The sequence below is a fragment of the Thermobia domestica genome, chromosome 11 (assembly GCF_964235325.1).
Source record: "Thermobia domestica chromosome 11, izTheDome1.hap1.1, whole genome shotgun sequence".
Taxonomy (NCBI): Eukaryota; Metazoa; Arthropoda; class Insecta; order Zygentoma; family Lepismatidae; genus Thermobia; species Thermobia domestica.
This window is the reverse complement of record NC_137464.1, coordinates 229,197,867-229,223,957: the sequence shown is the minus strand read 5'-3', so window position 1 is coordinate 229,223,957 and position 26,091 is coordinate 229,197,867. Positions and strand designations below refer to the sequence as shown.

Here is a 26,091-nt window from a genome sequence, read left to right as displayed (position 1 = left end):
CGGCGGGAGCTCGTGTGGTTCGGATTCCACGTTAATCAGTTGGTCCACGACTCATATAGTCTCGCTGCTGAAAGGGACGTTAAACTCAAAATCAACTCTCCTCAGCTTTCAGTCATAACTATATTATTTAAAATATAAATATTTCTTGTTGGAAACAGACTTCATGATAATGGTAGTTAAATTTACTAAAGTGACCTTTTATTTAAATATTACATTCATAAATCATGTTTAGGTCGCATTATTTTAAGATTAGTTTAAGACATTGCTAAAGCAAATGGTCAAACAAATCCCAGGATGAATTACTTGATTGTTGTCAAATACAAGAACTCAATTCTCAAACAGTAGCAAATACCTCTTCCATATAATTAGTTATCACTGTTTTGATGTAAAAACTAGTTATGTCTTTGTCACAAATAAGTTCCTTATTATTGAAGGCGGAAACCAGTTTTTTTTTTTAATTAACAAATGTAGAAGGAAAATCAAGAAATAAAGGTAAAAGAGCTAGTTACACTGTAATTGCAAACTGATATATTGAAATTGAAGCTCGATATTGAATTCTATAAAAAGGATTTCCATGTTTCATTTGCAAGTGTAATTGCTTTATCTTCCACTAACGCAATAGATTATTATTTAAAGAAAGAAAAAGAAAACACACGAGATTGTAACGTTTAGACCTTTCTGAGTGCAAGTAACCTTTCCCTCCTCTTCGTTGTTCATGATGGGGTAGCATACTTTAAATTGTGGCTTTTAAGAAATGTTCTTTCTGTAGAAAGGGGTCAGCGGCAAATTGCTTTGTATGCATTGTTTCCAACAATAGTTCAAGACCAGAAACATGAGAACTTTGTATGATCTTGGATTCTTCACACTAAAATGATTATTCTGCCCCTAGCTACTATATCCTTCATCAGCTATGACTCAAAGGGTATATATTCAGATTTTGTCTGCAATGAGTGAAGACTTAAGATAGTGACATGTCAACAAATCTGTAATATTGTTTGTACTTGCAGTCAGAAAATTCGATGACAGAAAAAAATGCTTTTAACCTGGAAAAATCTCCTAATATGTTTACACAAAGTATACTTGTACCTTTCTTTCTTTTTCCAGGAAAAACATGTATATAATGTATTTAATATTTAGATTGTGTAAGATTATGTGCATTTTTGTATTTTCGAGATTTTCTTTCAGGTATTATCACCGTGCATATAATTTTTATATATTCCCTAAACCTCACAGTAGAGCAGCACCGGATCCAAGATTTTTGAGCCAAAGTTCAAGCTTAGAATTTTTAGCGTCTCAAGGATTTGATTTCAACAAGCTCTTTAAGGATGGTATGTTATTATTATTATTATTATTATTATTATTATTATTATTATTATTATTATTATTATTATTATTATTATTATTATTATTATTATTATTATTCAGAGACTAACAAATTAGAAATTAAAATATATGAAAATGTCATTTCATAATTTACAAGGAAAATTGAATGAAGATAATTTTTGAAATATCGTTAAAATTTTTGCGCAGACATATTTAGTTTCGTTTCTTTTTTTCTTTTTCTTTTCTTTTTTTTTTTTTTTTTTAGTTATTAAATCTTAGGCCTTGCCTATGTAGGTATGTCGTTCTTTCTCTCTTTTATGCGTTTGGAAGAGTGAAAATTATATATATATATATATATATTGTAGAAGTATGAATAATGATTTGAAATATATCACAACTTTCAATGGAACACTTTCTTCACATCATGTGCCATTGGATTTATTTATTTTTTAAAGTTGTAGGGTGGTTGCGACTATAGTCGACCTACCTATAGTAATCGTCCACCCTAAAAAGAATTACTCGTAAGATCACTATTTATTACCGCTCAGTATCTAGCACTGCATTTTCCAACGCACCCAAGTATTGTGATTAATCAGTTTTTTGTGTAGGATTACTGTTCTTGCGATTTGGCGGGAATGTGATTGTTCGTGAAGTCGTATGCAATTTTAGCTGGAGAACACAATAACAAGATATTTTTTGAGGATCTTGCCAACAGGTAAGCAAGCTTTAATTTTATTACATTAAAATGAACTGATCAACTTGATTTTCTGATGCGGGAATATATAATCATTAAACATTGTATTAATTAAAGTTTTATTGTTAAAACATTTTCCGTTATGTATATTAGGGGGGAGTCGACTACTGTATGGACGATGTGAATGCATATTTTGAAGTCGACCACCCTGGTCGACTACTGTGTTTTCCGATAGCCATTAAATATTGATACGATTCTTGCCTAAAGGTTTCGCGAAAGAAATAATAAAGCATATAAAGTATGAAATATTGTTAACTTTTGAATGAAAACAGTAGTCGACCTAGGGTGGTCGACTTCTGTATCTTCGTGGTCGACTACTGTATTTGACCTAATTATTGAAATTCTGGTTTGAAAAATAGTGCTAAATAATTTCCTAATCATCAATTGTTACTGGTTATCGGCATGAATTGTCTCGTTAGGCATTTCATTGAACACTTTGTCTTTATTTAATTATTTATTTTAGGAAAAAAAAAAAGGCAATTTAGTGTAGAAACTTGGAAAGTAGTGAGATTAAAAGTATTTTTAGCGATAAAAACTTCATTAAATTATGTTGTAGCTTAGTTCATACCCATCATTTTTATGATAGGCCCTACCTTTCCATTCATTTAAATTAGGGGCAATACTCTCTAACGTAGCCAACTTTAAGCCGATATGCAGTTTAGGTTTGATCAATCATAGCTCCTAACTGAGTTCAAAAGTGTTAAGTGTTAGGCTCAAAATTCGCTCTATTTCTTTAGGCAGGAAAAAAATATTCAATTTTTCATTGTGTTCGCTTGCCTGTTTCCCCTAAGTGATTGTACACACCATTCGAGTTTTGTCGTATGACTCACACAAATTACATTTAATAAGCCAGATCTAGTAATTACTTTGTTAGTTTCATTCGATTCCGAATCGTAATCCAATAAATGGGGACAACCTTATTTAAATCAATGTAGGATAACCTTGTAGTACGACAATTCGCGTACGATAAAAATCGAATGGTGTGTACAGACACTAATAATTTTCTTGCTGTGTAATTGTACTTACCATTCTTATCATGACCGAAAACCTAAAACAATCTCTCTCTTGTTTTCAGGAAAACGGTCTAAGTCAAAGCTCCCATGGCTCCAGTCAACAAGAAACGTTTGTTAACTACACTGAAGATGCTATGAAGAATGCTTTGGAAGCCGTAAGGTCGAAGGGAATGAGTGCGCGGAAAGCCTCTAGTACGTTTGGTGTGCCAAGAACAACACTTTTAGATAAATTACACAGCAGGCGTCCAGAAGGAAGAAAAATGGGTCCCTCAACTATATTGTCAGAGAAAGAAGAGAAACAACTTGCAGATTGGTTGATTGCTGTGGCGAAATTAGGGTTTCCTAGAAAAAAGGATGATCTTCTAAACGCGGTGCAAAAACTTATTACTTCTGGTGGTAGGCCTAGGCCATCCCCTTTCAAAAGCGGGCGTCCTGGTGTTGGTTGGTATAATGCGTTTTTGAAAAGACATCCCGAACTGTCTGAGAGATCGCCTGAGGTAGTGTCGAAAGCGCGTGCGTGTGTATCTGAAACAGGAATAAGAAACTGGTTTAGTGAACTGAAAGATTATCTGACTGAATCAGGATGTGAAAACATACTTAGAGATCCTACACGTATACTAAATGTTGACGAAACGAACTTCCAAATGTGTCCAAAGAGTGGAGTTTTATTAGGCCCTAAAGGATGGAAAAATCTTTACGAAATTGCACCAGGTTCAGAAAAAGATACTATCACAGTACTCGCTGGTTTTACCGCTGATGGGAAAACTTTACCAACGATGGTTGTAATTCCATATGTAAAACCTCCTAAAAACATCGTGGAGTCGGTTCCGGCAGGATGGGGCTTAGGTCTATCCGATTCTGGATGGATGAAGTCTGAAACTTTTTACGAGTATGTTGCAAATTTATTTCTACCATGGTTAAAAAAACAACAAACCATGTTTCCCGTCTTGTTTTTTGTTGATGGGCATAAGACACACTTAACTCTTCACACAAGCCAGTTCTGCTCGGATAACGGTATTATCTTGTATGCCCTTTACCCTAATGCTACACACATATTGCAACCTGCTGATGTGGGAGTTTTCAGAGGCTTGAAAACTGAGTGGAAACGAATTGTTCATGAATGGCAAGGGCAGAATCCTAACCAGGTCCTATCTAAACAATATTTTTGTCCACTTCTCTCGGAAGTAATACCACGTAGAGCAACACCAGAAGTCATAAAAAATGCCTTCAAAAAATGCGGACTTTTCCCATTTGAGCCCAATAACGTTGATTATACGAAGTGTTTCAAATCAAGAAACAATGATTCCTTGCTCAGTAGTGTTTCTGAAGATAGAAGTAAATCTACAATTATTAATGAGAAATATAAAATTGCGCTCGAGGTTGTGAACTATGAACTTGGGTTGGATTTGACAAAAAAGTTTCAAAAACTAGTGGAATCTTGTGAAGAAACGAACGTTTCTGATCACGAACTCGCTATATTTACACTGTGGCGTAAACTTTGGCAAAAAGGTGTTGAAAACAGACCCGATAGTTTGTGTACGGGAGGAATGGAATCTACAAAAGAAAATATATTCCAAAGTTCTACGCCTGAATTACTTGAAGTTGACGTTAGTGACCAAAGTACTAGTCAAGTTGAAAATCTTCCTCAGACTTGTACACTTCAATCTAGCCCTACATCAAGTTCTTTTCAAGGTCATTTGTGGTGGCCAGGCGAAGCAACATCAGCGAGGAAGAATAGCAACAGAAGATTAGAGAAACTTCCTTTCGCCGTGTCTTCTTCTGAATGTATAAAGTACTACTCAGAGAAAGAGAAAGCTAAAGTCTTACAGGAGAGAAAGAAAGAAGAGCGTAAAAGAAGATCTACGGAAACAAAGGAAAAGAAAAAATCTAAAAGAAAGCCAGTTACTTTGGAAGGAACGTCTACTTTGAACCGAGACAAAAGTAACCAAAATGAAGTTGAAGACAGTGCAAAACGTTTTGTCGAGGACGTGCAAGACAAGGACGAAAATGTAATTCAAAATAACATAGGCCTAACAAATACCATTGGGACTTCTTTCAGTGTAACCGACCTGTGCGAAATTGTGCCAACAAATAGGGAGAAAAGCAGAAGCACAAATAATGTTCGAGATGATGCTGCAAATGGAAAAGTTGAGTGTATGCAATGTGAACAATACGTTGACACTGAATTCATTAATCCGTTAAAGTGTGTTACGTGTAACCAATGTTCCGGAAAAATACATTTTGTATGCATTCCCAAAATACACCGAGCATTTTATCCTGATTTAGAAGCACCAACTGCACACACTTATGAAGAATTTCAGTGTCCTCGATGCTTTTACGGACAAAGTGACTCCAGTGATGAAGAATTTCTGTTGAACTGTAGTAGGATGTAAGCAAACGTATTACTAGCATTAGTATTACAGTTCTTTGCACTATACTAGTTTATTAGAAGGGACAATATACAAGAAAAATGTTTTAAACAACAGTTTTGTAAAATATTGTGAAGTGTTATGCATATCTTTCATATTTTAGGCATATAACTGTCTTATACTTTTAGTGGTCGACTACTGTAACAAACAGGTCGACCACTGATTTTGTGTGGTCGAGCACTATACGTTTTAGTATTTTTCACAAAATTTAAATTTAAAACAACATTAGAAGAATTTTACTCAACGTTTCGTCCATTGTATTTTTGTAGAATATTGCACTCTATAAAATGCATATACTTTTTTTCTTTTGTAATAAACCAGTCAGCACTAGCAAAGTTTCAAAGTAGATAGTTGTCAAATTCGGTCGACTACTGTCGCATTTACCCTAGTTACCTTAATTTTGATGTAATCGTTGGGCTGGCATACCACTTGCATCACAAATTTCAAAACTTTGACTGACAGCTCGTATCATGGATTAAGATCGTATCGCCTTTCTCTGCCATATACAATTTCCTGTAATTTGTCTTAAGATTCTGCTCGACGACAGTTAACTGCTAAGTCAGCAAAGCAGAGGAAAAGGGTCAGAAGAAGACATATTAGTAAAGATAAATGGAATATCAGAAATGAAGGGTTATATAATCTTACATATAAAAATGAATGTTTGTTCTTAATACAAATTCATACTGTGTCTTCATGATAAAGTATTTTACCAGTCCTTCAAGTTAGGCAAATGAAACTTTGTGTACACTGACCAGCCAGAACATTACGACCACCTACCTAAAATCTGGTATGTCTACGTTTGGCTCATAGGACACCAGCAATACGATTTGGCATGGAAGAAATTATATCTTGGTAGGTGGCTGCATGTATAGCGCATCACACCTGCACACAAAAGTCACTTAATTGCTGTAAATTTCTCGTTGGGAATCAATGAACTCGGCTCTGACGTTCAATGACATCCCAAAGGTGTTCAGTTAGATGAGTTTGGTAGCCATTGTAATAGTTGAAATTCACCGCTGTGCTCCTTCGAACCACTACAGCATAACGTTGTGACAAGGGGCGTTGTCCTGCTGAAAGATACTATTGTCATCTGGAAATATGATAAGCGTGAATGGATGTACCTAATCAGCAATGACCTGCCGATAGCTACCGTCATGGTGCCTTCCACACACTACCAGGCCCATAGATGACCAGATAAAGGTTCCCAAATCATATTGTGGCTACCACCGTCCTGTCGTCCTTTTACTGTGCACGTCTGAAACAGCTATTACACCTGGAAGATGACGGACTCTGACCCGACCATCGTCAGTGGACAAAGATAATGATCTAGCCGGAAATAATTCTGATGCCCACAATGAATGGGCCACCATTAAACCAATCTATATAATTCATACCCTATTGAATATGTAATCTTATTTATGCGTCTATATTGCCCTATAGTACGACCAGACCAGACCTTCTTTTAGTATTGGTGAATTTTGTGTTATGTAGAAACCTAGATACAAAGGTTTTCCGTATCAATAAATTGACAAATGTTGTGCGAAACGTATCACAGTTCTTTTATTATCGCACTGCATGTAATTAGAATCACAGTGTGACAAAAATAAGTGTAGACACATATATAATACAGACACAGTAATCCAAATAAAAATATTACATATAAATTTGAATATACATTTAAATAAGAATATACGTCTGCAACTAAAGAACAACAAGAACATAGCTAACTGAACATCCTGGTAAAAAGAAGAAAAAACGCTGAGTTGTGTTACTGGCATTCATGGGCCTGCTACCTCTAGGTTTCGGTTTATTGACGAACAAACCTATCATTTGACGTAAGCATTGGGTAACATCACGTTTCCATCTTTCATAGGCGTTATTATCAGATGAACTTCTCATTTGCCACTTTCTCACTTGAAGCTTGTATGAAATGTGGATAATACATTCGAAAAGTCGTATCCAGGCATGCTACACAGATACACCAAAACGATAATTTTTCAGGTCATGTTCCGTTTGCTTGGTTGCTCCAAATTGTTCATTTTAGATGCCTTAGCTTCTCACACATAGCAATATTGTAAGGGGGTGTCTGTCAAAGTATTGTATATCTTTCCATCCACCGTAGTGATCATGTGCGTAAGCACGGACGCATCTATTTCATTCACGGTAATTATTGTTGGGTGAGGTTCTGATACCTGTCATTCAATGATGCTTACCCAGGTGTACCAGGAGTTTGCCGGACTATTAGAACAGTACCCCAATTTTAATGTGTTCTATGTGGACGGTTCTAAAGATGGAGATATTGTTGGTTGTGCCATTGTCACTAACGAGAGCAGCTCAGAATACAGTTTACATCGTCTGTGTTACGTATACACTGTTGAATTAACTGCCATTAAACTTGCGTTAGATCATGCTCTCACGCTCTCGTTCCGTCGTGTGTTGGTTTGCACTGATGTTCAGAGTGTAGTTACGAGTCTCCAGAATGTTGTCATTAAGCACTCCCTCGTTCAAGACATCTTGAGAAATGCCATCAGCTCCATCTCCAGGACTGTGTCATCGTTGTCTGCTAGATGCCTGGTCATGTTGGCATCCGGGGAAACAAACGTGCTGACACCGCCGCGTTGGCGGAAGTTGCATTGGAGCATAGTTTTCCTTACTCCGATCCTTGTACTCATTTTCCACCTCGATGCGCACTCACTGGCAAGTAGTTTGGGACCAGGCTAATGAAAATTATCTTCATGCAGTTAAGCCGTTCCTTGGAGAGTGGCATACATCTTTTCGCTTTAGTCGTCTAGATGAAGTGCTCCTGACGCGTTTGCGTATCGGACACTCTCATCTGGCACATGGTTATTTGCTGCCTGGTTTGGGCTATCCATATTATGAGGAGTGTATTGTCCCCCTGAGTATTCAGTACATTCTTGTGGAATGTCCTGAATATTCAGCTCTCAAAGAACGTCATCACGAAGTCTTGTACCCTTACCCGTAATGTAGGAGATTATGATAGTATTGTTAGCCGGGTACTTCAGTTTTATCATCTTTCGAAGTTGCTCACGTTCTCTGAGCTTTTTAGTCTGTTTTTTCTTTTTATTACTGCTATGCTTTTATCTGTTGTTCTACCTTTTTATTGTTTTTTATTTATTTATTGTTATTCTTATCTATTTTATTCCATATATTTCTTTTATTATTTCTTTTTGTTTTTTGATGTATTCGTTTTAGCTTTTCCTTGCTGTTTTATTGATGCAATCCGTATTGGAGCAGGCATGTTAATCGTGACGAAGACACATGGCCTCGATGCTAACGTCCCCATCCGTCCTCTACTCAATCAATCAATCAATCAATGATACCTATTTCTTGTCTTGCTAACTCTTTTGTCTCCTTCTTGTACATTGTTTGATTGGACGACAGAATCTTGTTGACGAAGGGCGTAGGTTTTGCTACAATATCAGTCATTTGTTATATTCTTGGTCACAATAAAGCTGCAGCGGTACCATTGAGATTAGAAAAATATCAGCATCACTTTGAGCAACATTATCTGAAAATGTCTGTTACAGCCCTGTTTGCAGATAAAATTTGCAATTTTGACATCACGGAGAGTTCGTTTGAATAGTCACAATTCGTTGAACTGTATGAGCAATTAGCATTTGTAATAGCACTTCTGCCGAGATTTCATAATTGCCATGTGGGCAGTTGGGGAATAACATTCACGTTTCTTTTCTTGAATAACAATATGATGGGTATATCTCCCATCTTCTTTCTTTGGCACCTTTCTCATTGTTTTAATATTCTTGCTTCGTGAAAGCTTCCTCTCCAGTGTATGGCATTGGAGGAAGTATAAAGGATTCATAAGTTCTTTTAATTATTGTGGCTCGCTGAGAGTTGGTTTGTGTAACCTCTTTTACGATGGAGGCCACATCCCGATGACCCAAAGTTTGGTAAGAATATTTTGCAGCTTACATTATTTCTTTTTTATCTGTCAGATTCTACTAACGGCTTTATTTTGAATTCTTTTTCTCTCTCTGTACATTGCCCTATACATTTTTGGGTCTTCCAATCTTTGCACCAGATGTACTAGTTTAACATTCGAACAGGACATTCACTTTGAGTGGAAATTTTAGTGATTTATCAAGCCAGTAACTGAAAAGCTCGAGAAATCGGTCTTTTGGTCTGGAACATTTCTTTCATTGATTGCTAAAATTATTAAAGAATGTTCACACAACTACATGTGCGCAACTCCATATCTTTTCTGCAGCTTTGTCTGTTTCCAGTTTCTTGCAGACATAAGTTGCAAGAGTACCCTTGGTTTCTATGTTCTGTAGCAAGTTGAACGGCTCCCGTCGTGTCATCGAAGCCATTAACACAGGTAGAGATTCCTGCATCTACAAATAAATATAAGGAAAAGGGGCAGTTAGGAGTAAATATTTATTTCGACAACTTAAAACTGAACACTTCAGCAAAATAATTGTGCAACATTCGCAGTGCCATTACATACCATTCGAATTATAACTCTACATGAAGAGAGAGAAGCTTCATTTTAGAGGTTTATTTCACAGGATACTAAGTTGACACTGAAGTTAAGTGTGATGACCGTATATGAACCACATTCAAAATAAATATATGTGTGAGAAATAAATAACGCTAGAAAATGTACTCTTTCACGTAGTTTCATTCATCATAGAGTTGAAAACAAAACATTGACACGGAGGTGGTGAAAACACACAAAACATGCAAACAGAAAGGTCAGCATTAGAGGGTCCTAATCATGCGTTTGTTTATTTCTCGTGACCAAGGGCATTGACAACTTAAAGACCATTATATAGGGCTTCATCACAAGATGTATGACGTTCGAATCATGAAAATAGTATTCGGACTTTTTTCCGGCGAGATTGTCATTTTCGTCCACTGTGCATCGGTGCGGTAAAGGCTGTATCGTGATTCAAGCGCCCATGCAACGTTGTGTTATTGGTCTATGGTCCATTAACGATGGGCACGTGCCCATTTCTATCATTATTGATGTCGTGCGATTAACATCGGTGTGACGTGGGCTGCAGAGACCTATATCTAACAGTGTGTGGTGAATTGTGTGCTCAATCACACCCGTGCTTTGTTCGTTGTTAATTGTTCCATAGTTTTCGCCCCATCCTCTTGTCCAATAGTCTGCGACGTCTGGCCTCTTTAATGAGGTGTGATTCGTATATCAGCCCCATGTCTTGTGGCTTGGTACTGGCTTCACAGTCCTTTTCCCACCTTTGGAAGACTCTTGAACACCCGACAAGCCGCAGTGTTTCCGAGATGCTCGTTCCGGGCTGTCTGTCCATCACAATCTGGCCTCTATCAAACTCCGATATATCGCCGGCCTTCCCCATTCTACACACAAGTATCACAGAAACTGATTGGGTGGGATCGCTGTCACTGTCTCGTGAGCGGTTCAGTTGTGCCTCTTGTGTCAGCTCGGCGTCTTTGTTCAAGAAATAGCAGGTTCATAATGTTTTGGCTTGGTTATATAATCTTCTTATTAAAAATAAGTGATCAAGCGTATTCGAAACTTCCACTTCTAAAGGGGCAGTTTCTGTAGTATTCATAAATGGCAATAGGAAACGGTTGAATCGTTTAAAGTCAACTGACAAAAATCGTATTGGAATGGATGATTGTTTATATTATTACATTTCGATTGAAATGCGTATCCTAAAGGGAGAAAGGATCTTTAAATTTTTCACAAAGAATAACCAGTGCACTGCTTCGAGTGAGTTCTTCAACATAATTAGCAGTTATGGCGAACTGGGGTTTTATTGTTTCATTTCAGTCCAAGCACGCATCGTAATGGGGAGGAAAGGGGGTTCAAATGTACCATTGGTGGCCAACCATTGTAGGTTTAGACTCTTTTCACTTCAAAAATCGCTGGTGATCTACTTATTTTAATATAGAACAGTGGTGGTATAAATCAGTTGCTACGTTTTTCCTTTCTTCTACCTCACCCACACTCCATAAAGCAGTGGATATTCAGGAATATCACAGATCCATGATTTTGACGTGAAGAAAAACTAACGTCTACAGTCCAAAAATAAACTTTTCTGTAAATAATGCATAGAAAAGTATTTTGTTCCAAAGAGATAATATTGCCAACTTTTTGGGGAGGAGGGATAAAAATAAGAAGTATTTGGTACTACTTTCTGGCTGTTATGAATGAATACCTTCTCCCACACCTCATAACAGCAGTGAATATTCAGGAGTATCACAAAATCACGATTTTGACGTGAACAACAATGTGTTACCACAAAAAGTAACGTTTATCATCCACGAACAAACTTTTCTGTAAATAATGCATAGAGCAATATTTGTTTCAAAGAAAGGAATAGTGTTGCCAACTTTTTATTTTGGGCAGAGAGGTAAAAATAAGTAAGTCTCGTTTACTGCCTTATGGCTATTATGAATGTATAGAAATGCTTAGATTTAAAACATTTTATTGCACAAAACACGTATGAAATTATTGCAGAGTATAGAGGTTCTTAATTAAAGGGGTATTTATTTTTACTTAAAGCTGTACAAAGTGAACAATGTGCTTTATACTGGTTATTCACATTGGAATCCATAGTGCAAGAACAGACCACTGCGGGTGATCTCTCACAACTTGCGGTCGACACTTCGAACACTCCTGAAATATACATTTCATATACTTTTTATAAGCACATTCTTCCCGTACGAATAATGAAAGAATAATGAAAAAGGAAGTTCAAATACCCGTAATATTAAAAGCTAGCAACAAGAAATTCCTGGCATTTCGTCTAATATTAACTGAAAGTGGCTGAGGGAAGATGTGCGAGATATGAATGATAACTGGCCTTTTCTATGTAGTGATGCAAACAGGTTCCGTTGGAACTCACGGCTCAAAAGTGGTTTGCATGTTTTAAGGAAGACGATTGCATAGTCTTCTTGTGCCAATCATTTTCTTTTTCGCTTAATATTGACATAAAGGCACTTTTCTCATCTACTGCAAAGAAATGGTCGATGTTAACGACGATATCTGGTGAGAGCAAATGCACAATGACAAGCCCGTTAGGTATTGTTTCAAATATACAAACTGTTCGGCAATTGTGTACTCAGTTATCCTTTCTTCGTTCCATACGATGCTAGTGATTATCCTCCAATTTACGGCTTATTTTACTAGCACAATGTTTAAACGTTTCTTATCGAAGCCTGATGGTCCTCTGCAACTGTTCAGGTCAGATAGGTTAAAATTCTTTTCTATAAATCGTACTAATAAAAGAATAGCATAGCGTAGTCCATAGGTAGGGACGAGAGGCAGATGGACACGAGTCCTTAGATGAGTACCGTAGCTAATTCAGACAGCTTCGCGATAATATTGAAGCGTATTTGTGAAGATGCTTGTCATGTAATTTACCGCAGATTGATTAATTAATTGATTGAGATATGTCCTTATGCAATACCGAGGTTATGAAGAATAGGACCTATATTAACGTGGGCTCTGAACCACGACCAGAATTTAAACATGGTTTACATAGCGAGTGCACAGACCATCATTCAAGATCAGCCGTCACAGTATATGCCGTTCTCCATTATATTTTCTATCCTTAATGTGGCTACATGACTACGCCACTGATCGCGGCTAATTTACCTCAGGAATGTAATGATGCAGTAATTAGAAACATGAGTAACAGGTTCATGAGCACCAGATACACTCTCTAGCAAAATAAATACCTGTTCCATATTTACATGTTATTTGTGCAATAGTTTCCGAATAAATGGATCAATTTCAAAAAAAAAAAAAAAAAAAAAAAAAAAAAAAAATCGCTAATTTACAAAGTCACATTCTCTCTGCGTTGAATAATTTGTTTTCAGATTGTTGTATAAATTCTAGTTACTGACAGAATGTATGTGTAGTTAGTGTATTCTCTTGTTTGACTGTGCATTTTACCATAACGCTAAAATCTTAAGGTGAGCTAACAATATAACGCAAAATTTTGCGCACCACATGTTGAGAATCGCTACGGTTGCTTTCTACTAAGTGTTGTGTCTGAGTACTGATGCATTGATGAGTCATTCTATTTCTAGTGCTTTCTGTAAGCCTTTATCTTCCTCTTCTAACAACAGGAATTCCATATTTGAACCCAGATGAGGAGCAGAAGCTGAGGGAAGCACTTGAAGAAAAGCAAAAAAGTAGGGAGAATGAATCCGCTAATATGTTGTCAGATTCACCGAAAATCCCTATTCCTGCGCAATATAAAACTGCCATTGAAGATGTATGGTGAGTAATTCTTATTAATTGAAAATAAAAGTGTATTTTTTTCTCGAAAATTTAATTTTCAAAACATAATTTTTCCTTAAGTGCTTTAAATGAGTTGATGTAGACATTTCAATAAAGATATACAGTGTGTTTACATGAATAAGAAAAATAAAACTGTATATAAACTTTACAATGCTTATAGTTTACAGACATACATATGGCCTTTTATAATTCATACTTTCCATCTTAGTAATCTAGTAGATGATGATGACATGAATGATTGATAATGGTGAAACTGGGAGAAAAAAGGAAGAACCCTAAGAAAACCCACATACATGGGGTTTATCCACCTCAAAAACCACTTGGCTCGGATCGAATCACGAACCCCATTGGAGAAGGGCGCGCTACCACTAAGCTACCGTGGTCCCGAGGATTGTAAGGTATCTTTATCCTTCACTTGTTTCATAAACTATTTCAGTCAAGCCATTTTATTTTTGAACACTTCAATAGCAGTAGTAGCTAGTACATTTAAACGACATATATTGGATCTTTCACTCTCCAAAAGATGTATCCAACTAACTGGTGTTATATTCTCTATGGTAACAACGCCTGTTGTCTGAGCTTAGTACGAAGGTTTGGTTGGTTGGATTAAGGTTTAATGTACCCTTCAATAGCGAGACTACATGAGACATGGATCTATACCTTAACATGAAATCTGAAAAATATGAGCTCCGGTCGGGATCGCAGCTGGGGTCTCCTGCGTCAAAGAAGATACCAAGGCCTGAGAGGAAAAAAAAATGTTATGCGGAATATACAAAGCTAATCAAATGCCAGTTGTTAGGAAAAACTGAAGAATAGTGGTGTACAATTAATCTATATATTGAAATGCTAGAAGAGTTTATATGCTTGTGAACGTTTATGTTTGTGGCCAATCCTTTCGACAGTGAGTTCCTTGGGAATCATAGGCTCTAGAAAGGTGCCGTTTTCACTGATCGATTGCAAGTTTTTCGTAAAATGTCCAGTCCGAATTGAATATTTAGAAGAAAAAAAAAAACATAGCTGTTACTTTATTACATTTTTAGGGATGCACTGGAAGTGTTGAAATGTAAAAATAAATAAATAAATAAATAAATAAGTAAAGCGTCATATCCTATGTTATACATCCCAACATTTGTATACAGGGGTTGTATATCTTTTAGACGTTTGTTTCATGGCTAAATGATAATGAAAAATGAAGTATAACCATTTCTCTAGTCTAAGATAAATCTTTTTATGTTTGGAGTGTTTTTCCCGTGAACACCATATATTACTAACATTATAATTAATTATGTATGTGATGTATTTGCTTATTACATACTGCATGCAAGAAGAAAGAAAACACTGATCATACATAAATTAGAAGCTAGAACCGGAAGTAGGCTTGAATCTTGAAAACGGTGGGAGATATTAAAAAAAAATCTCTCCTTTATGGTACACCTTGCCGATTTTTATCAAGACGTCTTTCACTTGTGTCTGTAAAGGGATATGTACACTCATGTCCAAATTTATTGTCGCATATCTATAACTGTCTTCTTGTAAGAATATAATTTGATAACGATTTTGCACCGTACTTTCAATACTGATACTATGTGTATAATCGGGAAATGTATATTTGTGGTAAATTTCATAGGAAAAGAATTATAAATACGAAAATTAGAATGAGTAAAACAAAATGTTGCTAAACGGACAAGAAAGTTTTATTTTCGTTTTATTGTTCTTATTTACTGCTCTTTGACATAAAATTTGCCACATACTTGTCTTTGCTGATTATACACATACTAACATTATAAGAAATACCGGGAGAATTCGTTATATTATATTTCTACAACAACATATTTATAGACATGCGACAATAATTTTGGACATGAGTGTACGTTGTAAGGAATGCCAAGGAGATTCATGCTCATATGTGAATGATGCGTTATGTAGAGAGTGTAGGTTCAGTTAGTTTATTATTAATCTTCTATATATCAATATTTTCCATGATTCTCAGAAATTGTGAGAGTTTAAACATTCTATATGCACCGCAGAATTACTTTGATTTAGAATTGACCGAACACTAGTAGTTCTTTTATTTTTACGCATGAAAACGTAAGAATTTTAATTCACCTTTAGTAAGAATTTTAAGAATTTAAATTCACTTTTAGTAACAAAATCGTATGATTACCCATAATTAGCAGTTTTATTGTGTATTAAACTAATAATAAAAAGAGAACTATAATGTCTCACGCTTATATCCTTTAAGCTAAAAGGGACGGATGATTAACGAAAGTGGTTGATTATGAAAGAATTATTAGTGTGTGGGAGGTAACGGCAGAACCACGAGAAAACCCACAGATACGATGTTGTTCACCACAGAAACAAACCATCGTTCGTTATTCAAATATGACAGTTTTGTCAGTATGAAGTCAATCAAAATCTAACAGTTGTATTGCCATTGGATATCGCTCCGATGGTTGGTATAGTAAGCGCAGTCGAGAGCAGCAGAAAACTGCCGCTGCTCCAGGGCGCAATATTTCAAAGTCAGACGCAGTCGCTAATCGAAAAATGATGGTCGCCAGTATCTCTCACGTACAAATTATGAGAGATAATCCCCCCATGGCCTTTGGTTTGACAAAGAAAGATTACATCAGGACATATAATTTCAAAACCAGACAGTTAGGATTCAGGATAATCAATTTTGAATTGGACAATTCATATACATGTTGAAAAATATCTTACCGTAAGACTTCATGTTTGGGTAACGCTCTCTCTCTGTGCTGAAGTACCAGTTGTCGATTGCAGTTTTCGGATCAAAGTCCTTAAGTGAAGGGCCATTGATAGAAGTTGTCAGCAAATCATCAAATGTGTCAGTCTTCAGTGAATTTCTGTAGGCAGTTTTAACTCTGTTGAAACTGCTGAAGCCTCTCTCACATGAAGCAGTACTCACAGGTAAAACTGTACAAAATGTGACAATTGCAAGCAAATTTGGGAATCTCCTAATGATGTTTTCGATTGAGAGTGGGAAAGGAGGGGCAAATTATAACGTTGTGAAGACTTCACTTTCCATGTCCATTGTGAAGACTGCACATTCCGTGTTTTCTCTCACTCAGTGACAATTATTTTCATGCGAAACAGAAATTGCGCAGCCCTGAGAGTTTAGGCAGAAACCATTCGTACTGAACACTGGTCGCCAGCTCTAAATTTCTAGTCGCCAATGGCAACCGGAAATTTTGAGCCGTGCATCACTCAATGAAAATTAAATTAGGTACCTGATTGTCTTTGAAAGAGAAACTTGGTTAAAATTTACATAGTGTAATGTGCTAAAATTATAAATAAGACTGGTTCTCTTTCTCTTACTGTTCTTCGTTTTAACTGACTCATGAATAACCTTCCTCATACTTGGACCAAAAATTCCCTATTGCTACACAATAGGAGTTGTAGTACATTCCATATGATCTGCAAGTATGAAAGCCGACTTCAAGAGTGAAGGATGCATGGCTCTACACAGAGATGACTGGGTCACGTAGTTACAGCCCACGGGAACGATAAGCCTGTGAACCGAGCCCCGTAAGAATGTAATGGTTTTAAATTAAATTTTTTTCATTTATTATACCGTGAAGATTCCAACCTAATAACTTGGCGAAAACCCGAGAAGGGTAAGTTTTTACGCCTAATGTAAGGCCATTCCAGTAAGTTTATACTCCGGCGCGCAGTGACTCAGTGGTAGAACACTTATCTTTGGGGCGTGGGTCTAGTTCGTTCCCAGCTCGCACCAAGTGAGTTTTCTGGTGAAGGAATACTGTGTGCGTGAATTTCCTCGGGCTCTCCGTTTTCTCTCACTTTCTTCATTCCACCGTTTTCTTCTTTATCCTCGGTGCGTAATCGAGGGTTGTTAAACTAAAGATAAAGTTTGTTCTTATTCAAGCAGAACTGGTAACAATAGCAATGTTGACCGTAGACGTTTCAGTGATTTTGTCACCTTCCTCGACAAACCCTCTAAGGAATCGATGTTCCTTGAAAAATTACATTATCAGTTAATTTCATGTACTGTAGAAACAATTTAAAGTGAGATATCCCTTAACTTGTTGTGCTACTTTACTAATGGAAATAAAATCAAGATGAGTATGCATTCTTTAAACACTAAGTAATTACATAATAATTTATATTTTAGAAGTAATTAATGAAAATCATTTGAAAAATCTCCTTATATGTTATATTCATAATAATTTTTCTTCTTTTCAGTTGTAAAGTGGACGTATTTTTACAAAGTTCAGGTGAAAAGACGTTGGAGCTTGATAGGCATAATGGTTTTATGCGTAAACTTATTTATCAGACAGTTTATCAGAAATATAATAATGTATATGTGGAAAGCAAGACTTTGGAAAACAAAAACCGAGTGCTTATAATAACAAAAGCAGACGACAAAGCCAAGAAGGAAAAAGAAGAAGAGAGGAAGAAATTAGAACAAGAAGAACTGGACGCCGCCGTCGGGTTTTCGTCTGTGATTAGGAAAATTACAGAATCAGTAAGTACAGTAGTCATTATGTATAAGCGCGTGGTGCCGGGTTCGACACTTGCCTCGGACACAAACCCAGGTATTTTTGGTAAACAATATGTCCTATCTCATATTCTCGTACAACCGCGATGCTGTAAAGGACGTGAAGCTCAAATCAATCTATAACCGTGCATATATACACAAGTTCCTTATTAGTGCTCACCTCTGCCTCATGGGTTTCTGGTTTCATTACAGCTACCATCAAGTAGACTTTGTGGTGAACAAACATCATGTGTGGGTTTTTATTGGGGTTCTCCCGTCGTCTCCCACTTCCTTTATACATCATTATCAACGTCTCCCTTAGCTGTGGTGCATAATCGTGAAAAGTCCTTGTTATTATTTGTAAGTTTTCGGACAACCACTGCAACCATCCAGAAGGTGTTTAGTTATTTATTTGCTTATTTTCTCCTCCTTTTTAAGGGAAAGTAAAGATGTGGTTATTTTAGTTTTGACAACAAAAACCAAGAGGAAAATAATGTTTAAGTTATTTGATCAGATGTCACAAACGAATTCTTAGTGTATTTTTATCATTAAGCTAAAATAATTCTCAGTTTTCGTATTGTGAATGTACCCCTTTCCACTTTTCAGCATGGAAATATATCACCGAACGCTGTTCTAACGCGGTGCATGTGGATAGTGGAGCGGGCATCTTGATACTGACTCTGCCGCGTTCGTCATTCTTCAAGCAACACTCTGCCACCTGTTGGTCATTAAATGCAACTCAAGGCATATTAGTGCCACGTATCGAAGCATCATCTAACTTTACGGCATTTCATTGCATTTTTAGTTTTCATTTGATCTTCCCCCGTATATACAAAGAGTGTATATACATGGTGACCCAAAAGTAGGTATACAGTACCATACTGATCAGCTCAGTGCATTTTATATTTCTTATTGTTATCCATCGGAAAGACTTAGTTTCTTTATTTGTTCTTAACATCTTTTTACTTTATACCTTAAGCTCGGAACATCCGAAGCAAACTAGAATGTTATACTTAATCGATGAAGGAGTGTATACTTACTTTTGGGCCACCCTATATATATATATATATATATATATATATATATATATATATATATATAGTCGCGGCCACCACTAAACGTCCCTTGCCCATATCCTTCGTAAGAAAGAGCCCCTTCCGCAAGCATAACCACAAGTGACCACAGAAGTCTTTTCCGCACGTGCTAGGGGACAAGATTGTCACATTTTTTTTTTTTTCTTGAAAATGTCTGGACACCATATGTTGTTCTTTTCTAGAGAAAATCGCAGTAGGAACGTATTGACGCGTGAATTGTAATAAAAAATTATCTAAAAAAATGTTAAATGATCCATTGCCAAAAACATGATTCAAATCGGGCGAAAATATCAAAACTCAACAAGAATCATTCTTTTTTCTTTAAAAAAAATACATACACTATTATATAAAAAAGATTAAAATGATTTACTCATCATTAACTAAGTCAAACTATTATAGATAGAGACATGAATTTGTAAGAACGTTCCTTTGTCACAAAATCAAGGACTAAGAATAGATTGTTTAGAAGTATGTCTTATAGGGGAGTAAAAGAGGATTCAAATGGATTTTGCTAAGAATAGAGTATCTCACGAATCCTTGAAGTTACTTTACTTTAAAAATTCCATTGCTGAGAAGGAGAAATGGAGTCATTTTCTATAATATTATACATATAATTTTAGTTTTATTGAAGAAAAAGCCCCAGGTAATTAAAAACAAACGTTAGTGCAAAATATCAGAAAATTGAAATTTGATTAGCACTTGGTTGATAAAGTTGTCACTAAACTAAACTTAAAATAAAATTTAAAACAAGCTATTGTGAAAATGATGACTATTGTATTGAAATCAATATAATTCAGTTCTTGCAAATGTCTTACATGAAAACGTATCCTAAGGTTAGTGGCTTGGGCTGGGTTTATGGTTCTCATTATTGAAGTCAAAAAATAGGCGATATTAAAGAAATGTTTAGATTTATTGTATATTATCCCAATTGGGACACGCGGAAACGAATTAACTCGATCTTGACTAGTGTTGCCCACGAGAAGAGACGTCTTGTTAAGTTTAAAGAAGTCTTGTCTCGATTCTCAAAGAATTCTTTTTCGCCTCGTCTCAAAACTTCTTTTTAATCTTTTTCAGTAATTTTCTATTCTTGACTTTTAAAACTCATCTTGATAAATTTTTACATTTAGCAATAAGAAATTTAAATGCTTTATAGGGATAGGTGTTTAATTATTAATTAAAGATACATATCGCCCAGGTTTCTGAACCAATGTTCATATCGAAATCAGATCTGCAGCTAGGGTTAGTTCGTCTTCGACTACTTTCAGCCCTCCTGAAATTTTCACTTCTTTGTTGGTTGTATATCAGATAACTTTACTTCTATGTTATTTTTGGTCTTCGGGTAATGAATCATAAAGGATAAAAGAAATATATTGTATTATCAGTGGTAATAAAATAAAACTGCCACGTATTACTCTAACTGTATGTGAAATCTTCTACAGGAGCAAGCGTTATCATATTACAAATTAAAAACTTACAATAAAATATATTAATATTTTAATTAACGCAAAATTAATAGGGAAATTATTTTTAAATAGGAAATTCTGTAAAAACATGCAATTATATGTTCGCCCATTCGTGAATACAAATATTTTGAACAAGAAAAAAATTTTATTGAATAGCAACCAACCACAAACTTTATAAGGTGCATGATCTACGAAAATAAGAGAATATTAAAAACTACGGAGTACTGTTTTCCTTGGGAAAGTGCTACTCCTGATCTAAGTCAGAATCGTCTGTTGACGAATCTGTTATTTCCACTAAAACTCTGCGAGAGTTAACTGAAGATTTCTGTAGCTGTCTTCAATATCCTCCACGTGTCTTATGTAATTTCTCCAATTGTCAACTCTAATTCTGTTGAATGCACTATTTAATAAAGACACCACTTTTGCTAGCGGTTCGCCTTTCAACCTTTGGGATGCTACCGTCCGTTTTAATTGTGATCACACCATTTCAGTTGGGTTAAGTACGCAATAATATGGAGGTAATCTTAAAACAACGTGTCCATATGATGCTGCCAGTTCGTCTAATTGCGTATCTTTTCCTTTTTTCCGTTCACAGGCAGTTGTTCATCAATAACTTGGAGAACAGATATTATCGGGACCGGACTAGATATGGCACTATTGTGGATTCGCATATAATTAAGAATAGTTTTTCTCCACGAAGTATTAGGCTTCGGATTAATTACACGGCTATGATAAGGGGCATTATCCAAAACTATAATTGATATCTCCTCTAAGCGTTTCAGTGTGGAGTTTTCAAACTAATGCTCGAAAATTTCTGCGTTTATTGTCCCATGATAATCGACAGGAGGAGCATCAGACATTTTCTTGTGAGTTATAAATAAAGCACTATCCGCAAAAGCAAATCGGCCACCAAAGTACATAACAATCCTTTCCCCTTTTTTGTCCGAAGTTGCAACTGTGCAGTTGTCAAGAGTCGTCGGACTAATTTTTCATTTCGCACGTGTTGCTATTGTACCAAGTTTCGTCCAAGTATACGTCACAGTATCCCGCGGATCGGTAAGCTTGAATTTCCTCTAGATAACGGTATCTCTGAGCAATAACTTCATTGGACTCACATTTCGCGCTTTTTCTTGGCACTGATTTATACGAAAACCCCATACTACATGTAACAGACGACGTAATGTTCTGATGGAATAAGGAAATTCATAGTCTCGGATGTCTTCACAAATCATCACGTTTCTTCCCCAAAAACACATTTCAAATCGGATTATTGGAAGTGACAGTCCCTCAGTTCCAAGATTGGGGGACATGTCCCCCTCATACCTCCGGGATTTGCGCCAGTGAACTATTGTTGGCTATAAACAATAAATTGAATCTTTCCATATGAAACAAAGTTTATTGAGAAAGCATTTTAAGCTAAGATTTTTTTCCTTCTTTCTATTCGTTTCTTTAATTTTCAAAACAGTAGAAAAAACTGTTATAACTTTAAGTTCTTTATATGTGTTATTGCTCATTTATGGATGAAGAAGAGCTAAGTCAAACTGTTTTTTTTTTCTCTTTATATATAAATTTCAAAAAAATCATGTTCCAATTTACAAGGTGTGATTCATTTTATTATGGTTTGCAAAATTGGAAAACTATAAAACTCAAGAGGAAAAAAGGAAAATAACCCTACTATCTGCCTTAAGAGTTTCGTTTCGGACGCCAATAGTTCGGAAACTACCCAACGTAAAGAGGGCGGGTAAAAAATTCACTAAAGAAGTCATACCTGCTGTATTGAATTTCGCATGTTTCACAATCCTACGATGCACACGCAAGGGATTCCCCAAAGGAACGCAGGGAATCCCGGATAATCTGCCAAATGAAAATTGGTCTAAATGGATATCAATTGATAGGGTTTCTACTACGTAACAATAGTTCGTTTGTATTAAGTCGATATCTAGAACAAATACAAAATGGCGGATATCTTCATGCCCGTTGTGTGTGGTTGCATAATCGCCAGGTACGGATGCTGGCCAACAGTGACGTTCTGAGTATTAAGTGTAGCGAATTTACTCAAATGCTCTAGAAAGACATCTGGAGTGTCGGTAGAGCACAGCACATGAAGCAGGGTGATTCACATGTGTGGAAACACGTAACGAAAAATGACCAGAAATTCACTCATACTCAGTAAACGTGAGTTCAAAGCGTTGGAAATGTAAGGATTAGCGTCAAGAACATGAAAGCCATTGCCAATTCACCACTAATATTCCATAAATCGGATGCAATATGATGTGCACGGTTGCATACGAACAAGGATGCAACAACTGAGGCCAAGCTGAAATTGTGCAAGGGGACTCACAAAGAAACTGGGTAAACTAAATGAATGTCACTAGTGGGATCGCATAATCGATATTGAAATGTGGCCAATGTGTGTTGATATCGACATGTAGCTAATGGACAAATGCCAGCATGTCCTGCTACTACTGGGACACCGTCCCACGTACGAAAACTAGGAAAATAACTACTCGGGTCTTGAATCTGAGGTCGTGGGCTCCCAGTAGTATTGGAAACTGCGACCACACGAGCGAAAGCGATCGCTCTAGCCCTGAGGCTCGATGGAGCCTCACTTTCTCTGTATTCATTTCTTTGAGGAGCACCCACTTTGTTTGGCAATTGCTCTTGTACAGCCTGCCGACATGCTTGTGCGTTTCATTTTGTTACTCCTACTTCACAGTTGTGAACAATCAGAGCTTTCTTCCTACTTCTCATGTCGTTTTATTTTCCATATGTATGGTGTTCCAGCTGTAGTGTTACATGTGCCAAATTGGTTCATTTTCGTCTTTGTGTTGGCATGTTCACTCTGTGTAAGATACGAATTTTCTAAGGGTATTTTCATATATTTGGAGTACGTAAGACATGGGACATGATACAAATTTGTTATTTTCACGCTCTATCAGAATTTGAACCATGGATTAAGATATTTCTTTTCATGTGTCAACTGTGGAACAATGTCCCAAACAAAGAGGGACATTGATACAGTCGTGTTCTAGTTACGTTCTGCCAAAAAGTGGACCAAATGTAATAGCAGAATGTACAAAGTTATTTTCCTAGTTTTCGCACATGAGACGGTATCCCAGCAGTAGTGGGACATGTTGACATTTGACCATTAGCTACATGTTGATATCAACACACACATTGGCCACATTTCAATATCGATTATGCGATCCCACTAGTGACATTCATTTAGTTTACCCAGTTCCTTTGTGAGTCCCCTAGCACAATTTCAACTTGGCCTCAGTTGTTGCATCCTTATTCATATGCAACCATGCACATCATATTGCATCTGATTGATGGAATATTATTGATGAATTGGCAATGGCTTTCATGTTCTTGATGCTATTCTTTACATTTCCGACGCTTTGAACTCACGTTTATTGAGTATGAGTGCATTTCTAGGCATTTTTCGTTTTAAGTGTGTCCACACATGTGAATCACCCTGCTTCATCTGTTATGCTCTACCGACACTCCAGATGTCTTTCTAGAGCATTTGAGTACAAATTCGCTACACTTAATACTCAGAACGTCACTTTTGGCCAGCATCCGTACCTGGCGATTATGCAACCACACACAACGGGCATGAAGGTATCCGCCATTTTGTATTTGTTCTAGATATCGACTTAATACAAACGACTTATTGTTACCTGGTAGAAGCCCTACCAATTCATATCTATTTAGACCAATTTTCATTTGGCAGATTATCCGGGACTCCCTACGTTTCTGGGGCCGCGGTGGCTCAGTGGTAGAGCGTTCACCTCTGGTGCTTGGGGTCCCGAGTTCGATCCCAGCCCCCGCCAAGTGAACTTTGTGGTGGACAAACACCGTGTGCGTGGGTTTCCTCGGGGTTCTCCCGTTTCCTCCCACTTCCTTCATTCCACCATTTCATTCATTACTCATTATCACCGTCTCCTTTAGCCTAACCGGCATAACCGTGGGACGTAAAACTTAAAGATTTCATTTCATTTCATTTTTTCCCTACGTTCCTTTGGGGAATCCCTTGCGCGTGCATCGTAGGATTGTGAAACATGCAAAATTCAATACAGCAGGTATGACTTCTTCAGTGAATTTTTTACCCGCTCTCTTTACGTTGAATAGTTTCCGAACTATTGGCGTCCGAAAGTCATTTTCCCACGCTTTTGGCACCTTGTAGATCCGAAACTATCTCCGATAATTGAAAGTTCAAGAGAACTTTTTTTCTTGTCTCAGTGGCAGAAGTCACCTCCCAAGAGTTAGTTGTAACACTTATTTTGCACACCCGATATATATATATCACATCAAGTTAAAAAAAAATGGCACGCCTAAGGATAAACTCTCATGCATAGGTTTCGAGAGAAACCTATTCTCATGGCGCTAAAAAGTATGTTGTTCGTTAGTCTGACACTGGTGATAGTTTTTATTCTGCTACAGTAGATTGTTTAGGTATCATGTGCAAAAAAATCTACACTATTACCTAACAAATTGTATCTATTCTTGTTCAGTTTCTCTTAACAGTCACCCACACACTCCTTATAATAATCTGCGAAAGAGAGAATGATTCTGTCGACTCCAGTGCAAGCTAAAGCTTTACAGCTGTGTTTCTGCTGTTGGTAGCAAACACAAATGGTCCAGAGTTAACTGTTTCCATTTAATTCCAATTAAGGTCCCAACAATAATGAACAGTTATGTATACAGTACAGTAAATTAAACTCTACGTAACAGTGAATTAGATGTGAGTGCGAGGTGGCACAGTAGCAGAGCGCTTACCTCTGATGTTCGATCCCCGGCCAAGTAAGTTTGTGGTGGACAACATCATGCCCATGGTTTTTCTCGGGATACACTAGCTTCCTTCTACACTCTCATTCCACCAGTTATTCCGTCGTCATTCACTTGCCGTAATCATTCGTCTATCTTAGACTAAAGGGTATACTCGTGGGACGTTTAACTGTAAGATTTCATTTTATGAGTGCATATTCTAACTAGTGGTGGGCACAAAAAACGGTTTTTCACCGGGTCCGATTTCGGTTTTTTCCAAAATGTGTTCTATTTCTGACCAGACTAGTGTTTGTTGTTCTCCAGAAATCGATTCCGTTTCCACAGAAATAGTTTTGTGTGCTTTACAAAAGTTTTTACCGAAACCGGTTTCGGTGAGAAACCGAAACCAGTTTTTGGAGAAAACCGTAACTGGTTTCCGTGAAAAAACGAT

General features: G+C 36.7%; 2 protein-coding genes across 3 annotated transcripts in view; both read left to right on the top strand.

Annotated features, from left to right (window-relative positions):
* LOC145664788 (poly(A)-specific ribonuclease PARN-like) overlaps nt 1-26,091 on the top strand; it is a 324,400-nt gene that overhangs the window by 24,357 nt on the left and 273,952 nt on the right. For both annotated transcript variants that reach the window (XM_081731744.1, XM_081731745.1), the window contains exons 3-5: nt 1,186-1,328; nt 13,623-13,776; nt 18,019-18,301. In XM_081731744.1, coding sequence (XP_081587870.1) covers nt 1,186-1,328; nt 13,623-13,776; nt 18,019-18,301 — 580 coding nt within the window. The remainder of the gene's footprint in view (nt 1-1,185; nt 1,329-13,622; nt 13,777-18,018; nt 18,302-26,091) is intronic.
* On the top strand, nt 1,745-5,735 carry LOC145664787 (uncharacterized). The gene is made up of 2 exons (XM_081731743.1): nt 1,745-2,038; nt 3,153-5,735. Exon 2 carries the CDS (start codon nt 3,225-3,227, stop codon nt 5,481-5,483), a length of 2,259 nt encoding a protein of 752 aa, XP_081587869.1. The 5' UTR covers nt 1,745-2,038; nt 3,153-3,224; the 3' UTR covers nt 5,484-5,735.